Source organism: Cololabis saira, chromosome 13, assembly GCF_033807715.1.
Source record: "Cololabis saira isolate AMF1-May2022 chromosome 13, fColSai1.1, whole genome shotgun sequence".
NCBI classification, from domain to species: domain Eukaryota; kingdom Metazoa; phylum Chordata; class Actinopteri; order Beloniformes; family Belonidae; genus Cololabis; species Cololabis saira.
Genome location: NC_084599.1, coordinates 46,246,703 through 46,263,684, shown reverse-complemented (window position 1 = coordinate 46,263,684; position 16,982 = coordinate 46,246,703). Strand labels below are relative to the sequence as shown.

General features: G+C 40.5%; 1 protein-coding gene across 1 annotated transcript in view; it reads left to right on the top strand.

The window, feature by feature from the left end:
- Positions 1-16,982, top strand: part of LOC133458729 (carboxyl-terminal PDZ ligand of neuronal nitric oxide synthase protein-like) — a 214,227-nt gene that overhangs the window by 175,557 nt on the left and 21,688 nt on the right. The window contains exons 6-7 of the mRNA XM_061738931.1: positions 408-546; positions 4,735-4,964. Of these exons, the coding sequence (XP_061594915.1) occupies positions 408-546; positions 4,735-4,964 (369 nt within the window). The remainder of the gene's footprint in view (positions 1-407; positions 547-4,734; positions 4,965-16,982) is intronic.

Genomic DNA, 16,982 nt, shown 5'->3' with positions numbered 1-16,982 from the left:
AGCCAAATATGTTTATTTGGGGGGTGTTGGGAGAGAAAAGGGCGAGATTATGGCCTCGGGGGTGAAAGGAGAGTCCTGTGACATTTCAGCGTGTAGCCGGTAAACAAACCGCCGTGTTTACTGTCATCGCGTCGACGGAGGTACGACTGTACGACGGCCCGCCCCCCCATCTGTCCCCAGGCCTGTTCTCTTCGCTGTTTTACCTCCTTTGGGATGAAGGATACAAACCTTTGAGTGATTGTTATCAGGGTCAACCGTCCAGGAGTTGGTAGTTCAAGGTTGCACCTAATGGTTAACTCTCTAATCGCTCGGTGTTTGTATCGTCTCGTCTTCACGATCCTCCAGAAGGTTTAACTGTGTAAATAAACTATCATAAAGACTGGTGTTTCTCTGTTTCTCTGTTCCAGAGTCAGGCCATGCGCATCGTGCGGACGGTGGGCCAGGCCTTCGAGGTTTGTCACAAGCTGAGTCTGCAGCACACGCAGACGCCGGACGGACCGGAGGACGTCGGGGGAGACGGGAAGACCGACGGCTCCTCCGTGGCAGGTACGACGCACCGGACCGTAGGAAACTACGGTGGCCTGGAGGGGCAAAACACAACGGCAAAAGAGAAAACACAAAAGCAAAAAGAGAAAACACAACATATTAACCAAAACGGAAAGGGTAGGTATGAGGTTGCTTTAATTATGATATTAAACACCAGAAAGACGGCACTTCAATGAAAAATAGATATTTTATTTAACTTCTTCGGACTGCATGCATTTAATTTAAAATACTTTTGTCAGGTGTAACGTTAAAGCTCTTTTAAAGCCAAAATACACCTAATGTTTTACCAAGGCAAGTCCGTTTCGTTCAACTGTCCGACGTGTTTTCTCTTCAAATGCTCGTGCATTACCGACGTGCTCCCGTGACAAGTTTTGCAAACCTTGCAAGTCATCTTTTTATTCTTTTTATTCGCCATATCGAGGCTAAATGCTCCCGAACTTTTGAAGTTTTGTTACCTGCAGCTGCTGCACAGGACGCCGTCATTTTAGTTTACCTGCCACCGCTAGCAGAGACGCTATTGTGCTGCGCGACTCTCTGCAGAGATTGTATTGAAGTGAGACGCCTCACTCCATTGGAAAAACACGTCTGGCGACAATTGTCGACAACGGAATTCATCGTCGACTATTTTGGTTATGGATTTTTGTGGACGACGTCGATGAATCGTTGCAGCCCTGGATGTTAGTTTATAAATACGGGACGATTCTGTTTTTCAACCCTAGTTTCCTCCGGCAGCCGTCGCTCACTGGTTTCCCCCCTCGCTCTCAGAGCCAATCAGGAGCTGGTTATCTCCAGTACCTGCACAACCGCTCACTAATGATACACTAGAGGACACGAGGGGCGGCGAGCACGGCCCTGCCCGGCGAGCACGGCCCGGCGAGCACGGCCCGGCCAGCTAATCTGGGACTAATCATCAGGGAAATGAGAGGAGAGACGGAGGAGGCCGGAGTGGAGACGGTAGATTAGAGACGGGAGGAGGAACGAGGGATTAACATTTGAGAGGAGCAGAAATTCAGAGTCTTGAGACTTCATACGCAAAAACAACAGTCTAATCTTTAATAAGCCTCTTTTCAGAGACTCTTCTCCCTGGATGGAAAGAAGAGAGAATAGAAAAGAGACTGTAATTACAGATGCAGCTCAGACTCTCCTCCTCCTCCTCCTCCTCCTCCTCCTCCTCCGTCCAGCCGCTCGGCCAGCGCAGCAACAATAAACGTCTCTCAGACGTAAAAACCCTCTCAGGAAAATACACCCTCCTTTCACTTCTCAACTTCTATTAAACGTGTTTAAATGATTAGTTTGAGAATAAAAACCGTCCCAGACGGAGACGGGAACAGTGGATTGTTTTTCTAGATTACATGTTGTGGCAGGGTGGAGGAGCTGCAGCCACTCAGGCTGACGGGACACAGGTGTGGCCCGTCATCCTGAGTGGCTGCAGCTCCTCCACCCTGCCACACATGTATTTTTCTGAATCTTTAGTAATAGTTGTGTTCAAGCACCCGTAGGTGCCACAATCCCAGAGATACATCGTCCTGCCGACGCCGCGTCGCCCTGTGACTCCTGGGAGTCGTTAGTCTGATTTACTCTGGACTGTAGACGACTTTAGAGACTTAAACGTCCCTCACGTCTCCCGCTGCTTCACCGTTAAAGAGCTGGAGCTACTTTACACTTTATTTTCTTATTAAAACACAGATCTTAACAGGAACAGTCAAACTCTGGGAGGAGGGAGTCTTGATGTGTAGACGGTGTCACACCGAGGATTAGGCCGGGGGTCTCAACCCACGGCTCTTTAGCGCCGCCCTAGTGGCTCCTGGGGCTTTTTCAAAAATGTTTGACCTTTTTTTTCCTTTCTTCTTTTTTCTTTTTTCTTCCTTTTTCCTTTCCTTTTTAATCTCGACATTTGGACTATTTCCTCAACATTTCAACTTTTCTCAACATTTCCACTTTTTTCTGGTGAATTACCGGGGACTATTTTTGCCGATGCACCGGTAACACATTAAAAATGACACGTAACGACGTTGAACACAAACCTTTTCACTTATTTTCTCGTTCGTTGTTCTTCTTATTCCTCGCTCTTCTTTTTTCTTCCTTTTCACTTACGTCCTCTTCGTCTTCTTCTTCTCCTCTCACGTAAAAAACACTGGTGCATCAGCAAAAATAGTCCCCGGTAATTCACTGCCGTTGTGGCTTTTTTATTTGCGTCGTTTTTTTTTTTTGCAACAGCGTTTCTTTATATTTGCAGCGTTTCTTTTATTTGCAAATCGTTTCTTTTATTTGCAGCAGCGTTTCTTTTTATTTGCACCGTTTATTTTATTTGCAAATCGTTTATTTTTATTTGCAGCGTTTCTTTTATTTGCAGCGGCATTTATTTTATTTGCAGCGTTTATTTTATTTGCAAAGCGTTTCTTTTATTTGCAGCGGCGTTTATTTTATTTGCAGCGTTTATTTTATTTGCAAAGCGTTTATTTTATTTGCAGCAGCGTTTGTTTTTATTTGCAGCGTTTCTTTAATTTTCAGCAATGGCGGGTCTCGGCCACCGTAGATAAGAACTGGATCCAATAATCGTTCAGAATTTGATTGGAAACCCTGTAGCCTGTCAGCAAACCAACAGATCCATCCACCTTACAAAGGAATGATTCTGGCCGAGTCTTCACGTCGATTTTCAAAAGATAAAGTTTGAATCTCTGCGTGATTGTTCCCGTTTTCGCATCAGAATTTGATTGCAAAAACATTTCCTGTTGCTCTTCGATGCCAAAGTCGGTTAAAACGGCCACTATTCCTTCTGCAGCAACCGTTTACATCCAGATGAACACGTCACCAGGGCTACTTGATTGATCTGATTGGCTCCCCGTGACTCGTGTGCATAATGAATGAGACGGAGGAGAACGACCTTGAGACGGAGGAGAACGACCTTGAGACGGAGGAGAACGACCTTGAGACGGAGAATGCAGACAATCAGGGAGTTTTTACATAAAGTAATGAGATAATTGTACAGAAAACCAGCCGGCAGTTTGGGCCCGTCTCGTCCTGCTGCGTCTTCAACCCCCCAGTAATTAGGGACCGAGCACCAGCAAGGCTTGTCCCAAGTCCTATTGAAATCGGTACAATTATTAGGGCCCGAGCACTTACAATGCGAAGGCCCTATTGTATCTGTAATTTTTTATTCTTCTTTCTTTCTTTCTTCCGACTAAATGAGGGTCTTTTTTCCCCCTAAACGTGCCCCAAAAGTCACCAAATTTTTCACCAAGCCAGGCCTGGCGATAACATTGATATTTCATGGTTTGCATTAATGGGCATGACCTAACGGTTCAACAGCGCCCCCTAGAAAACTTTTCTCTGCCATAACTTTTGAATGGTTTCACATAGGAAGTCGTGGGTGGTGTAATTTCTGATATGCTTATGGGGGGCGGTGGCCCTGAGTTCATCGCTGCTTGCAGCTTTAATTATTATTATTATTTTATCTGAAAACAATTGCGTTTTTTGAGGCGCATAACTTACTCGAAAAGTTGTGAAACTTGGCACGCACGTCCCACGTGGTGAAAAATTATGTATTCTAATAGTGTCAAAAAGGGGCGTGGCCTAACGGCTCAACAGCGCCCCCTAGAAAACTTTGTGCCTCAAGCCCCACAATACGGTTTGACGTACATGCACGAAAATCGGTACACACCTGTATCATGTCACAACTTAAAGAAAAGTCTCTTGGCATCATGGCCCAAACCCAACAGGAATTCGGCCATTTTGAATTAATCGTGTAATTTTGGCGCAATTTCTTCCATTTTCATGTGTAGGATCGTCCGTTCGACATAAAACTCTACTCATAAGACTCAGAAGACGTTAACGATGAAAAGTTATCAAAATTGTGAGTTTTGGTGAAATGGCGTGGCCGTGGCGCCGCGTCAAACTTCAACGCTAAACAGGAAGTGATACTAGTAGCTGATTGTTCAATAATTCTGCCATAACTTTTGAATGGTTTGACATAAAGACTCGTGGGTGGTGTCATCGGACTCGGTTTTGAGTCTTGACCATAATTGGTGTAAATTGCCCGTGCGAGGTTCCCTTTGTCGCTGCTGCAGCTTTAATTACCGTATGTTGCTGCTCTGGACGATTCTGACCTGCTCGTCTGCTTGTCCGCCCATGTGTGTGTGTGTGTGTGTGTGTGTGCACATGCTCATACCCCCATGTGTGCGTGTGCAGGGGTGCGTGCTTATCCACCTGTGTGTGTGTGTGCTCTCCTCGGCTCAGTGCGCCGCGAGCTAACGGACCTGGAGCTAACGGACCTGGACAAGACGCCGGCCGCCGCCCAGGAGACGGATATCGACGCCGAGGAGCCGACGACGGTGACGGAGGAGCTGAACCCCGACAGAGGCGTCACGGACCTGGACGCCACGGCCAAGACGCCGGGGATCAAACACTCGGAGGCTCAGGTGAGTCGCACCTGCGTGAGTCGCACCTGCGTGAGCGACGACGCTCCTCACATTAGTTCACACGAGTCGGATGTAAGGACCGTTTCCACGGAGCAGAAACGCTGGTGTTTTCATGCGTTTTGGTCATTCGTTTACACGAAAACGGAGCTCAAAGTCTCCAAAAACCATCGTTTCTGAAAACTCTGAATCTCCAAAGTGGAGATTTTTAAAAACTCAAATATTAAAGTTGTAGCAGAGACGTTTTATTTGAAACGATCGTTCACAACACTTCCAAAACGATGTGGGGAGAGGGGCGACCACGCCCTCTTAGGAGACAGGAAGTGAGGTCAGAGGGGCGGCCACGCCCACTTAGGAGACAGGAAGTGTAAACCATTTCATACCATTGGCAGAAACGGAAATGCATGATCTTCTGTATAGAGTATCTTTGGTGTAGATAATGGATGGATGGATAAGATGAGCTAGTGTTCCTCTTGGTTGATTGTCTCGGCGTGTCCTTCGGTCACTGCAGCGCCGCCACAGGCCAGGAGGGGAACTCCTGGTTTGTTTTTTAAGTAAAGATTTTTTTTTTTTTCAGCGAAACTGATCAGTGGTGAATTAGGAATCATTTAGTCTCAGCTGATTTAAATCGACAGGTAAATGAGGAGCCGCCGGTCCGTTAAACAGCTCATCAGAACCAATCAGAACCAATCAGAACCAATCAGAACCAATCAGAACCAATCAGAACCAATCAGAACCAATCAGAACCAAACAAAACCAATCAGAACCAATCAGAACCAATCAGAACCCAACAGACCTGCTCACTGACCTCACGGGGGTCCAGGAAGGTTCTGGATCCTCACCAGGATCCACAGAGACATTCAGCTGTTTAGGATCTTACTAAGGGTGCTTCCACCTCTGTCCCGTTTGGAGCAGTTGTTCCAGAACAGGGAACGTTTCCCCCTAAAGATCGGAATGTTTGGTACATGTGAACACAGCAATCACTCTGAAACGGCACAAATCAAGCGAGCCGTGAAGAGAGGTGGTCTCGGCCCGATTCCATTCCAGACCTGGAACGGTTAGTTTTTTTTATTTGTAGTGAGAACATGATCCACACAATAACCGACACAACTCCATTCATGTGTATGTGCGACCGCAGAGTCTCCACCAGCTTCCTCCTATTGGACGAGCCGAGATGTCCCAGCGTGGCACGGTGGAATTAAACAATGTTTAATTTGGGCAGGGTTTGTGCAGCGCTAACGCCGCGGCAGGCGGACTCTCGTCCTCTGGCCCGCCGCTGAGCTCCGCTCTGCGCCGGTAGCACATTAATGAATGGGTGAAGCCTGATTTATGGTTCCGCGTTACACCAACACAGAGCCTACGCTGTAGCTCTGCGTTGGTGTAACGCGGAACCATAAATCAGCCTAGAGCCGGCGGCGGTCTGCGCTGAAAGGGGCGTGTTGTTTATCCCGGGGGACGGAAGAGGAAACTCCTCCCACATTCATCTGACCAATCAGAGAACAGCTGGTTCACTAGTTAACAGTTTGAAACGGTACAGACGGTTGTGAACACAAACCCCACAAACGAGAAACGGAACAACTGTATCGATTTAGACCCTGAATCGGAACAAAACCAACGGGCCACAGGTCTGAAAGCACCTTAGTTAGTTAGTTAGTTAGTTAGTTAGTTAGTTAGTTAGTTAGTTAGTTCCTTTCAGAAATTCTTTTTGCATCTGTGTCAGAATACATGGTCAAAAACAAAAAAACAGAACAATATACAAGACAATTCGACATAGAAGGATTAAGTGCAGTAAAGTACAACACTATAATAACATAATGATCCTAAAGAACTTCACACCAAACCTAGTGGATTATGAGATTAATAACGCATCTATAATTTATTTAGCAGAGCTAAACGAGAGGGTATAAACATCTCTGTGTGTGTTGAGGTTCATCTCCTCACTGACAGATCTCTCTTTGTGGGGGTTAATATAATATATATAATAATAGGGTTAATAACGCTGGAGCTGAGCCGTTAATTCCTCCAGTACTTGATTTAGTCCAGGACAGTTCAGCCGGGTCTTAAAGGATCAGAGATAATCTCACTTTCTTCACATGTAAATCACGTCCTCTTTTATCTTCAGTTATTCTTGAGGTTTCAGAGTCTTTGTTCGGAGTTAATGGGCTCGTATCGGAGCGGATTGAGCTGCAGGGTTTTATATCCTCCAACAGTCGGGTAGAGGGTCGCCAGAAGAATTGTACTTTAACTAAACTATACTTTAGTTCCTAAGGTGTATATACACAAATATATATATATATATATATATATATATATATATATATATATATATATATATATATGAACCGCTTCCCAGCAGGACTGGTGATCATCTAAGGTCAAAAGGGCAGGGTTCAGATTTCTCCATTTTCCAGGTTAAAGTATATGAAGTCTGTACTGACTGGTTCATGTGACCAGTTCTGGCTGAATGAGTCAGCAGCTGAGCTCTGGTTGCCCCGGCAACAAGAACCTCGACTCCAGAACATTCCGGGTTGGCTGTGAGAAAACCCCAGATTTTGCCTTGTGACAAGTTCTCAAATAACTGCGATTTGTGAGAAAACCGTAGCTCAGCTTATTCAGATATTCCTTAAAATGTGTTAGTAACGGCAGTGCGAAAACAAAGTGAGATTCTTTTGAGGAAAACTTTTGATTTTATTGCAGTGAATGGGGACTGAGGCAGGAATTGGCGCCGCTTTAGCCCTCCCCGTTTAAATTTTGTGCATACCCCGCCTGTCAAATTTACATTTTATGAATCCCAACACCTATGTCTACATTCTGACCAAAAATTATCTGTCCAGCTTTCACGGTTTGGCCGTGAGCTCGAGTTACAAATAAAAATTAAGGTAATTTTTTTACTGTCTCTGCCACTCTAATCAATTAGAACCTCCACTCTTGATTTGACAAAAAAGTGATTTCCAGTCCTCGCTTGAGGGCTCATATCTTGAAAAGTGTACATTTTAGGAAAAAACTGTTTCAGGTTTGGAGAGAGAAGAGAAGTTTTCCTCCGTTTTGAAGTTTAAATGACAGTTCTACGTGCAAGTATGAGAAAGATACGTGACTCAGAAAAAAGGTGAATTTTGGGTTTTTTTGAACCTCCTCCCATCCACAGTGTGACATTCTGCCCCATTCACTTACATGGGAAAATCTCCCTATTAGTTTGGAAATTTGGAAATGTTTTTGCACTTCGTGCAAAAACTATTTGTGCCATCGCTCTGAAAATCCACAGGACTGTAGTTAAATTCAGGGGTAACACTTTACAATAAGGGTCCCTTAATTAACGTTAGTTAATGCATTATTAAGCATTAATTAACAGTTTAATAATAGTTAAATAACCATTATTATGTATTACTTAACATTAATTAGCATATTAGTTAATGCATTAATAAACAGTTAGTTAATGCATTATTAAGCATTAATTAACAGTGTAATAATAGTTAAATAACCATTATTATGTATTACTTAACATTAATTAGCATATTAGTTAATGCATTAATAAACAGTTAATTAATGCCTACTGCTCAGAGTTAATTAATACATTAGTAAGCATTAATAAACGTTAAATGATGTAATTATTTATCCTTATGTATGCATTACTTAGTATTAAGTAATACATTAGTTAATACATAAGTAAAACGTTAATAATGTCCCTAGTAATCATTTACTAATGGTGTTTATTTGGAGTGAATAAGCATTAAGTAACAGCTACCTAATACATCTACTAATCATTCACTAATGGTGTACATGTTTACTGGATGGGCATTATTAAACAACTATTTAGAGTCTTAAGTAATCATTTCCTAATGGTGCTGTGTATGTTATCAGGTAGCTTACCTGACCTTATGAACGGTAACCTGACATAAACCTTAATAAATGTATAGGAGTGGCTCATAACCATTACTTAACCATTAGTAAAGGCTTGCTGGACCCTTATTGTAAAGTGTAACACATTTATCCCTTAGGTAACACATTATTAATGCTTAACTGCCTCATAAGCATTACTTAACCATAATTAACCATTAGTAAATACTATTCTGGACCCTTATTGTAAAGTGTAACACATTTATCCCTTAGGTAACACATTATTAATGCTTAACTGCCTCATAAGCATTACTTAACCATAATTAACCATTAGTAAATACTATTCTGGACCCTTATTGTAAAGTGTAACACATTTATCCCTTAGGTAACACATTATTAATGCTTAACTGCCTCATAAGCATTACTTAACCATAATTAACCATTAGTAAATACTATTCTGGACCCTTATTGTAAAGTGTAACACATGTATCCCTTAGGTAACACATTATTAATGCTTAACTGCCTCATAAGCATTACTTGACCATAGTTAACCATTAGTAAATTAAGCAATCACATATAAAGAAGTTTACACTTTTTATTTAAAACAAAATAAAACAGATTTTAACAGATAACATTTGTTATATGTACACATCTTATACAACATATATATATATATATATATATATATATATATATATATATATATATATATACACACACACACACATCTGTGATAACAGATACGTAACAACAATTTGCACAGAGGAGATCTTTGAACAAACATTATTTATTAACATAATACAATAACACAGTATGATAGGCTACCCTCTGTTTATCCTCCCTGGAAATGTCTGCTCCCTTTTGACATGATGAGCTATGAGTGGCACCAGTTCCCTCCTCCTCCTCTTCTCCACCAAGCGAAGCACCGGCTTCCCTGGATGTCTTCGCCCTGGCCGCCTCCGCGTGCTTTGCACCCCCAGCATCCCGAACACCCACTTCCTCCGCTTCCAGCCCCCAGACATCCTGCCCCTTCCATACTGTGTTTTGGGGAAAATGACAGAACAAGAAACAAGATTATTAACCTTGTGTCAGATAAATTTATAATGTTAGCAGGAATAAAGTGGACAAATCTGATTAGACAAAGTAAAATGCAAGATTTCCATGGAATGGATGATTACTATAGCCAAATTTAAGAGTTTCTATAGGAATGATTCTGTCCCATTCTGTTTTTCATCACTATAAGCATGAACATTATAAATGATGGGCTGCTGTTTCAACTTGGCTTCTGTCGATCGGCAATCCAATCGTTTCACTGCGATTGAGAAGACAATCAACAATGTTTTTTTTTCTTGCCGATGTTATAAAACATACACACATGCTGCTACAGCTGTGTAGCGCCCCACCCATTGTGCTCTGGCTCAGCTGATCGACGCTCAGACAGCAGTTAGATCTTGCAGTTTTTAACTCTTTTTATACACACAAAGTACAGCCAAATACCAGGCTAAAAAATACAGTATAGATCTCCACATTAGGATGGTGGACCAGAGCATGTGAGGGAAACAGAGCAGGTGAGAATTTTCTTGCTCCTTGCTCACAGACCTGTCCAAAAAAGCAGCGTTGTACACTTAAACCCAAACCTGGCATCGTCAGATTCCAGTATGAGTTCTGTTTCAGGTCTCTTCCCTCCCACAGTTTGAATAATAATTTAATCAATTACATACTTTTCGATAACAAACAGATCCAGCTAGAAAACAAGCTGGTTGTGGGTCAGGCATGGGTGGCCCTGGAGCTAAATTGGAGCGGGATGGAGCAGGAGCGCTGGTACAACTTTTAAAATAAAAATCCGCACCCTGCTCCCTGCTGGAGGCCGCATATTTGCACTTCGCCACCAACTTTTACTGTTGCGCTTGTATTTGGTGCCTTTTGCATCTTCAATTGGTAAATGTCTTTGACATAACATTTAAACTCTTCTTTCTAAACATATTTCTGATAATTGCACATGATTTTGTAATGTTTTACCTCAAAATTCTGATCAATATTTACATATTGAATCTTTGAATATACTAATTAATTTTTCCACATTGGTGATGTGGTTATAACTAGTCTCGTTTCCAAACTCTAATATTTCAAAATGATTGTCTGGGTAAGTTCCGCCTCAATTTTGTAAAAATAAGCGGGTGTCTGGGGGGAAACGTTTTGTGAGTTTAAAAAAAAACAGTGTTGCAAAACCAACCAACAGTCTTTTAGGGTGGGCCTTTCGTTGCTAACATTGCTGACGTTTCTGGTAAGGTGTGTGCAAAGCAGAGCTAACCAATCATTGGTTGAGGATGAAAGACTAACACAGATTTTCATTTAATTTCATTTACTTGTTCTGCCCATGGAAACATTCAAATTGTACCAAAGGAAATAGCAAACAGTTGCATCTTTATCCATGTTCAGAAAGGAGCAGGAAAAAGAAAACTCTTATTTAACCTGCCTATTTTACCTATTTTACCTTTTCAAGGAAGCTGGTTGCAACCAGCGGTAGCACTATTACAAAATCCTGCACTAACTTCCCCAGACATTCAAGTCTTGTCCAGTCTCGACCTGAACGTTGGGCATCACAAGACTAAGTCATAATTAGCAGCCTAACAATTTGTAGCAGTTAATATAAAAAGTTACCTTTCTTTTATGTCTGAAGTGACTCATCTATCACCACGAAATGCTCCTTCCCCCAATTCTCTGTCCTTCTCTATGATGCAGCCTCTCCATCGCTGTCATGCAGACAGCTTTGCCATTCTTGAAAGGGTTCTTGAGGATGCAGCAATGTTGTCCATCATGAAATCCAGCTGGCGAATAATAATAATAATAATGATAATAATAATAATAATAATATTAATAATAATAATAATAATAATAATACTGACCAAAAAAGTTATCCCACAATGTTAGCCAAAGTTACCTACCATTCAAATCGGTCCACAGATCCACCATCTTTTTCTTCAGCTTCATTTTGTGATGGCACCGGTTGCACTTGACTTTCCATCTCAGTATTTTTTTCTTTTGGAGCCATTCAATTAGTTTGAGGTGTCTGTGTTTTTTTTTTTGCCTTCTGTCAGCTCACTCAACTTGTTTGCTAACTTTAACCCACGCATGCCGTGTGCTCCTAAAATGAAACGTGCAGCTTGGTAAATGGCTATCCTGTTAAAATTACTGTCCGTCCTGCCAGAACATTCTGCTCCTCCTACAAGGCAGTTCCACCCAGGTTTCACCGCGATAACTCCTGCGTTCTGGTGCGCGCTAATGCTGCGTTCATGACACCTCAGAACTCTGGGTTTCCACATTGAAAACTCCCATTTCTGTCTTCAAAGCGTTCCAGACATTGACATTAGATATTGTTGTGTGATGTCAGAAAACTGATTCTCCAAGAAGACTCTGAATTTCCCGAGTAGGAGCACCAATATTAGGCCTTAGTTAAAAGCCTTAGTTCCGAACTGGCCTGAACGCCGCACGCCGCACTTTTTTCTTTGCGCGCACTGACCGCGGCCCCAGCTACAGAAGCGTCTCAGGATGGATGAGCTCGGCGTCTCACCTGCAGGACCAGGATAACCACGCAGAAGGAAAAAGCGGAAAAGGGAAATTCATCTGGAAAACATGGTAAGATTAATCTAACTACGTTAAACTGTTAGCTCTTAATGTTAACTTTATGACACTTTTTTGGAAAAATTCACAATTCGAGTTGTCATAACAAATACATAATTCTGACAAAATGTAAACTTTTCAAAAAGATGCTGCATATTTGACTCAGTAACACTTTACGTCGGTAAATTTGAAAGACTGACTTCTCAGTCATGTAACTGAAAGGGTGTGTGTAGAAGCTAATACACCTTGTGGAGGCTGACACTTTTTTAAACGAAAGACCCCAACTAAACACGGGAGCGGGATGGATGAGACGTCACTGAAACTTGATGTGATGAAGCTCTGCTGCCCCTGCTAGTTTTGGGGGGTCACCAGACATAAAACCTGTTTTCTCTGTATTTTGAAGGTAGAGGCTTAGATTTATTAGGAATTCGTCTGAAAAAAATTATAATAGGTAAGAATTACAGTACATAAAAAATATGTGGTTATAATGGGAGTCAATGGGGCAAATTTGGACATGAAGGTAAAGAGTGTAAGTTTTTTTAAATGAACAATCATTGTTCCAAAAATAATAATGCATCAAAATAAATGTTATCAATTATTGACAGTCAATGCTGTAATATATTTCACTTTGAACCTAATTTTTGAAAATATTGCATATTTTGTGATTTTTCTATTGAAAAAATCAGGAGTTGTAAAAATAATGTTTAAATATTATAATTAACTTTATATCTATGGCTAGGTCTGAAGTTGTTGAAAAGATTTTATGTGGTGAAAGTGAAAATAAATATGTATTACATTTTTATTGCACTTTTATGAGATGGTAGTCAATGAGGCAAATTTGGACTATGGGTAAAAAGTGTATATTAATTTTAAGGGATGCTCGAGGGTTAAAGAATGATGGGTGTGTACGCTGTGGGTGCGAAAGTTGTGTCATAGCTGTGTTTGTTGTTGTAGGTGTTTGTATACAATAAGCAATCAAACTGATGTAATCAACTATCAATCCTTGCATCCATAGCTTTGACATGTCTCAAGGAGGCTCAACAGTCCAGAAGAGAAGACAGTGATGATGAAGCGATGAGGGGATCTGAGATGCAGCATGACAGTGAAGACGACAGTGAGGATGACTCTGAATCCAGCTCTGAATCCAGCTCTGACAGGATAAGGAGAAAAAGGCGAAGAAAAGCAAACATCGCTCTCGCCTGCGGGGTATGTGAAACGTATTTCTTGGCTGGCTTGAGCTGTATGTGTCTGTTGTCCCTACAAGTAGATCAATCTCTCATGACAAGCTGACAGGGCTTGAAATTAACTTTTTGACTTACTAGCCAAGTGGCTAGTACATGAAAAAAGTTATTAGCCAACCAGATTTTTTACTAGCCAAAACCAAAACGTTGCTTTACTTTTGTATTTCGACATCACTTGTATATTGCAGTCATCGTAGTACCATATTACATCAATCCTGTTTTTCTATACACTACAATTATCATTCAGTAGTGTACTACTATACTATTGGTGGAAAATGAGATTGTGTTCTTGTATAATTTAATTTCAGTAGTTGCCTACTTAATTGTAAATCTAACATTTATGGAGGAATATATAGCATTACACCTTCAAAGTAACACTTTGATCCTGTCCTGTCTGTATATTCTATAATGCAGCAGGTGTATTGTATAAATAATGTGTTTATTCTGGGCTGGATAAAAATGTCCAAATGAGAACGAACAAGTGAATTTAAAAACAAGCAGCCTTTTTATTATTAGCTCGAAAGTGTCTTATAAAGACTACAACAATCAACCTAGCCTGTCTTAAGACAACCACAAGACAACAGCTAAACCATTTAAGGAACTATACAGTGTGCCCCCTGCTGGTCAAACTGAGACATTGCATTGGTCCATTTTCTCCAGTTGTTCTTCAGAGTGTTTACTATTCATTCTTCAGAGTCAGACTCAGACGGTTCACCCGGAGTTGACATCAAGAATAAAAAATAAAAAGGTGCAATGGTGCGCACAGTATTGGGAATCTCAATTTGATTTATAAATGGCACAAAAGTTGGGAATCTCGATTTTTCTAACTAGCCAAGAGGCAAGAAAATCTGTCTCGCCACTTGAGGAATTTGGGTCGCAAATGGCAAGTGGCGAGTGCTAAATTCAAGCCCTGCACGCTGATAGAGGGATGTACCAGAAGGACCAGTACGGTCCAAATGAATGTTCATTTCCAAAAATGATTCACCCCAAATGTGTCCATTTTTATTTAGCATTTTCCCCTCTTTTTCTCCCAATTTAGCCTTGATAATTCCCTGTGTGTGTCATGGTGTTTCCATGTACCTTGGTGAAGTTGTGCCAGAAAATCCTTCTACACTGTGTTGAGGTGTCACATATGGGATTAGTGTGTCTCGCGGCACATTGAACATTAACAGTAAAATACAATGATTTGTTTTTTTCTTCTCATCAATCTCATGATTCAAATGATACATTCCTTCTTGTTCTTGTGTGTTTATATTAGTTGGAGGACCAGGTGATGTGGTGAAGAGGTACCAGGAAGTCCTTGCCATTTCCCAGACGGGGAAGAATATGGCCAAATCCTTCGAGAAGTATGGAGTAGACAGACTTACTATTGTGAGGACTGCAGCGATTGCCGAGCTCGCAATAGCTGCTCCAGAAGAATATGATCAGGTGGAGAAGGGGGAGACGGTGGCAGACTTTGCTAAAAGATGCAAGGAGGTTATAAAGGCCACTGAAGTCATTTCTGCTACAATACATAAAATGAAGGATGATAAAATTATGCCAGCCTATCATACTGTGTTATTGTATTATGTTACTAAATAATGTTTGTTCAAAGCTCTCCTCTGTGTGAATTGTTGTTACGTATCTGTTTTCACAGATGTGTGTATATATATATATATATATATATATATATATATATATATATATATATATATATATATATATATATATATATATATATATATATATATATATATATATATGTATATATATATATGTATATATATATATATGTATAAGATGTATACATATAACAAATGTTATCTGTTATCTGTTTTATTTTGTTTTAAATAAAAAGTGTAAACTTCTTTATATGTGATTGCTTAATTTACTAATGGTTAATTATGGTTAAGTAATGCTTATGAGGCAGTTAAGCATTAATAATGTGTTACCTAAGGGATAAATGTGTTACACTTTACAATAAGGGTCCAGAATAGTATTTACTAATGGTTAATTATGGTTAAGTAATGCTTATGAGGCAGTTAAGCATTAATAATGTTTTACCTAAGGGATAAATGTGTTACACTTTACAATAAGGGTCCAGAATAGTATTTACTAATGGTTAATTATGGTTAAGTAATGCTTATGAGCCAGTTAAGCATTAATAATGTGTTACCTAAGGGATAAATGTGTTACACTTTACAATAAGGGTCCAGCAAGCCTTTACTAATGGTTAAGTAATGGTTATGAGCCACTCCTATACATTTATTAAGGTTTATGTCAGGTTACCGTTCATAAGGTCAGGTAAGCTACCTGATAACATACACAGCACCATTAGGAAATGATTACTTAAGACTCTAAATAGTTGTTTAATAATGCCCATCCAGTAAACATGTACACCATTAGCGAATGATTAGTAGATGTATTAGATAGCTGTTACTTAATGCATATTCACTCCAAATAAACACCATTAGTAAATGATTACTAGGGACATTATTAACGTTTTACTTATGTATTAACTAATGTATTACTTTATACTAAGTAATGCATACATAAGGATAAATAATTACATCATGTAACGTTTATTAATGCTTACTAATGTATTAATTAACTCTGAGCAGTAGGCATTAATTAACTGTTTATTAATGCATTAACTAATATGCTAATTAATGTTAAGTAATACATAATAATGGTTATTTAACTATTATTACACTGTTAATTAATGCTTAATAATGCATTAACTAACGTTAATTAAGGGACCCTTATTGTAAAGTGTTACCAATTCAGGGCCTACAACTTTCTAAATCGGTTCAGAATTTTTCGAGTAACGGTGTGCGAGTGGTGAGGCCCCAAAGTTCTCCCAATGCGTTCCGGATGGTGCTAAAAGCGCACGTTTTTGCACGTTGCGCAAAAACGTGCACGCCAATCGCTAATAAGAGTCATAGCACACGATTCGTTTTTACTTTTTTCGCGTTTTCTCAAAGCTGCGGGACTAGTTACGCGCCGAAGTTTGTCCGGAAAATGAATAATAAACGCGCAGGATAACAATAGTGCCTCTGGCTGTGCCAAGAGGCACTACTCCTCCATTGCTATTGCATAGCTATGGAGGAGGCGTGCCACTTGGCGCAGCCGTGGCACTAACTAAACTAAATCAGATTAAAAACGGTGGTAGATGCTGAAATAAAGCCTTAAACACTTTTACCTGAAACCCCAGCAGGAGCTTTTTAATGTTTTTAATGTTTAGCTCGGAGGCCGAGGCGACTCCAGGATTTACTCCTAATCCTGCTCTTATTTCCATCAGTGATGTTTTGGGTCTTTATGTAGATTAGATCAGAATAACCTTTAT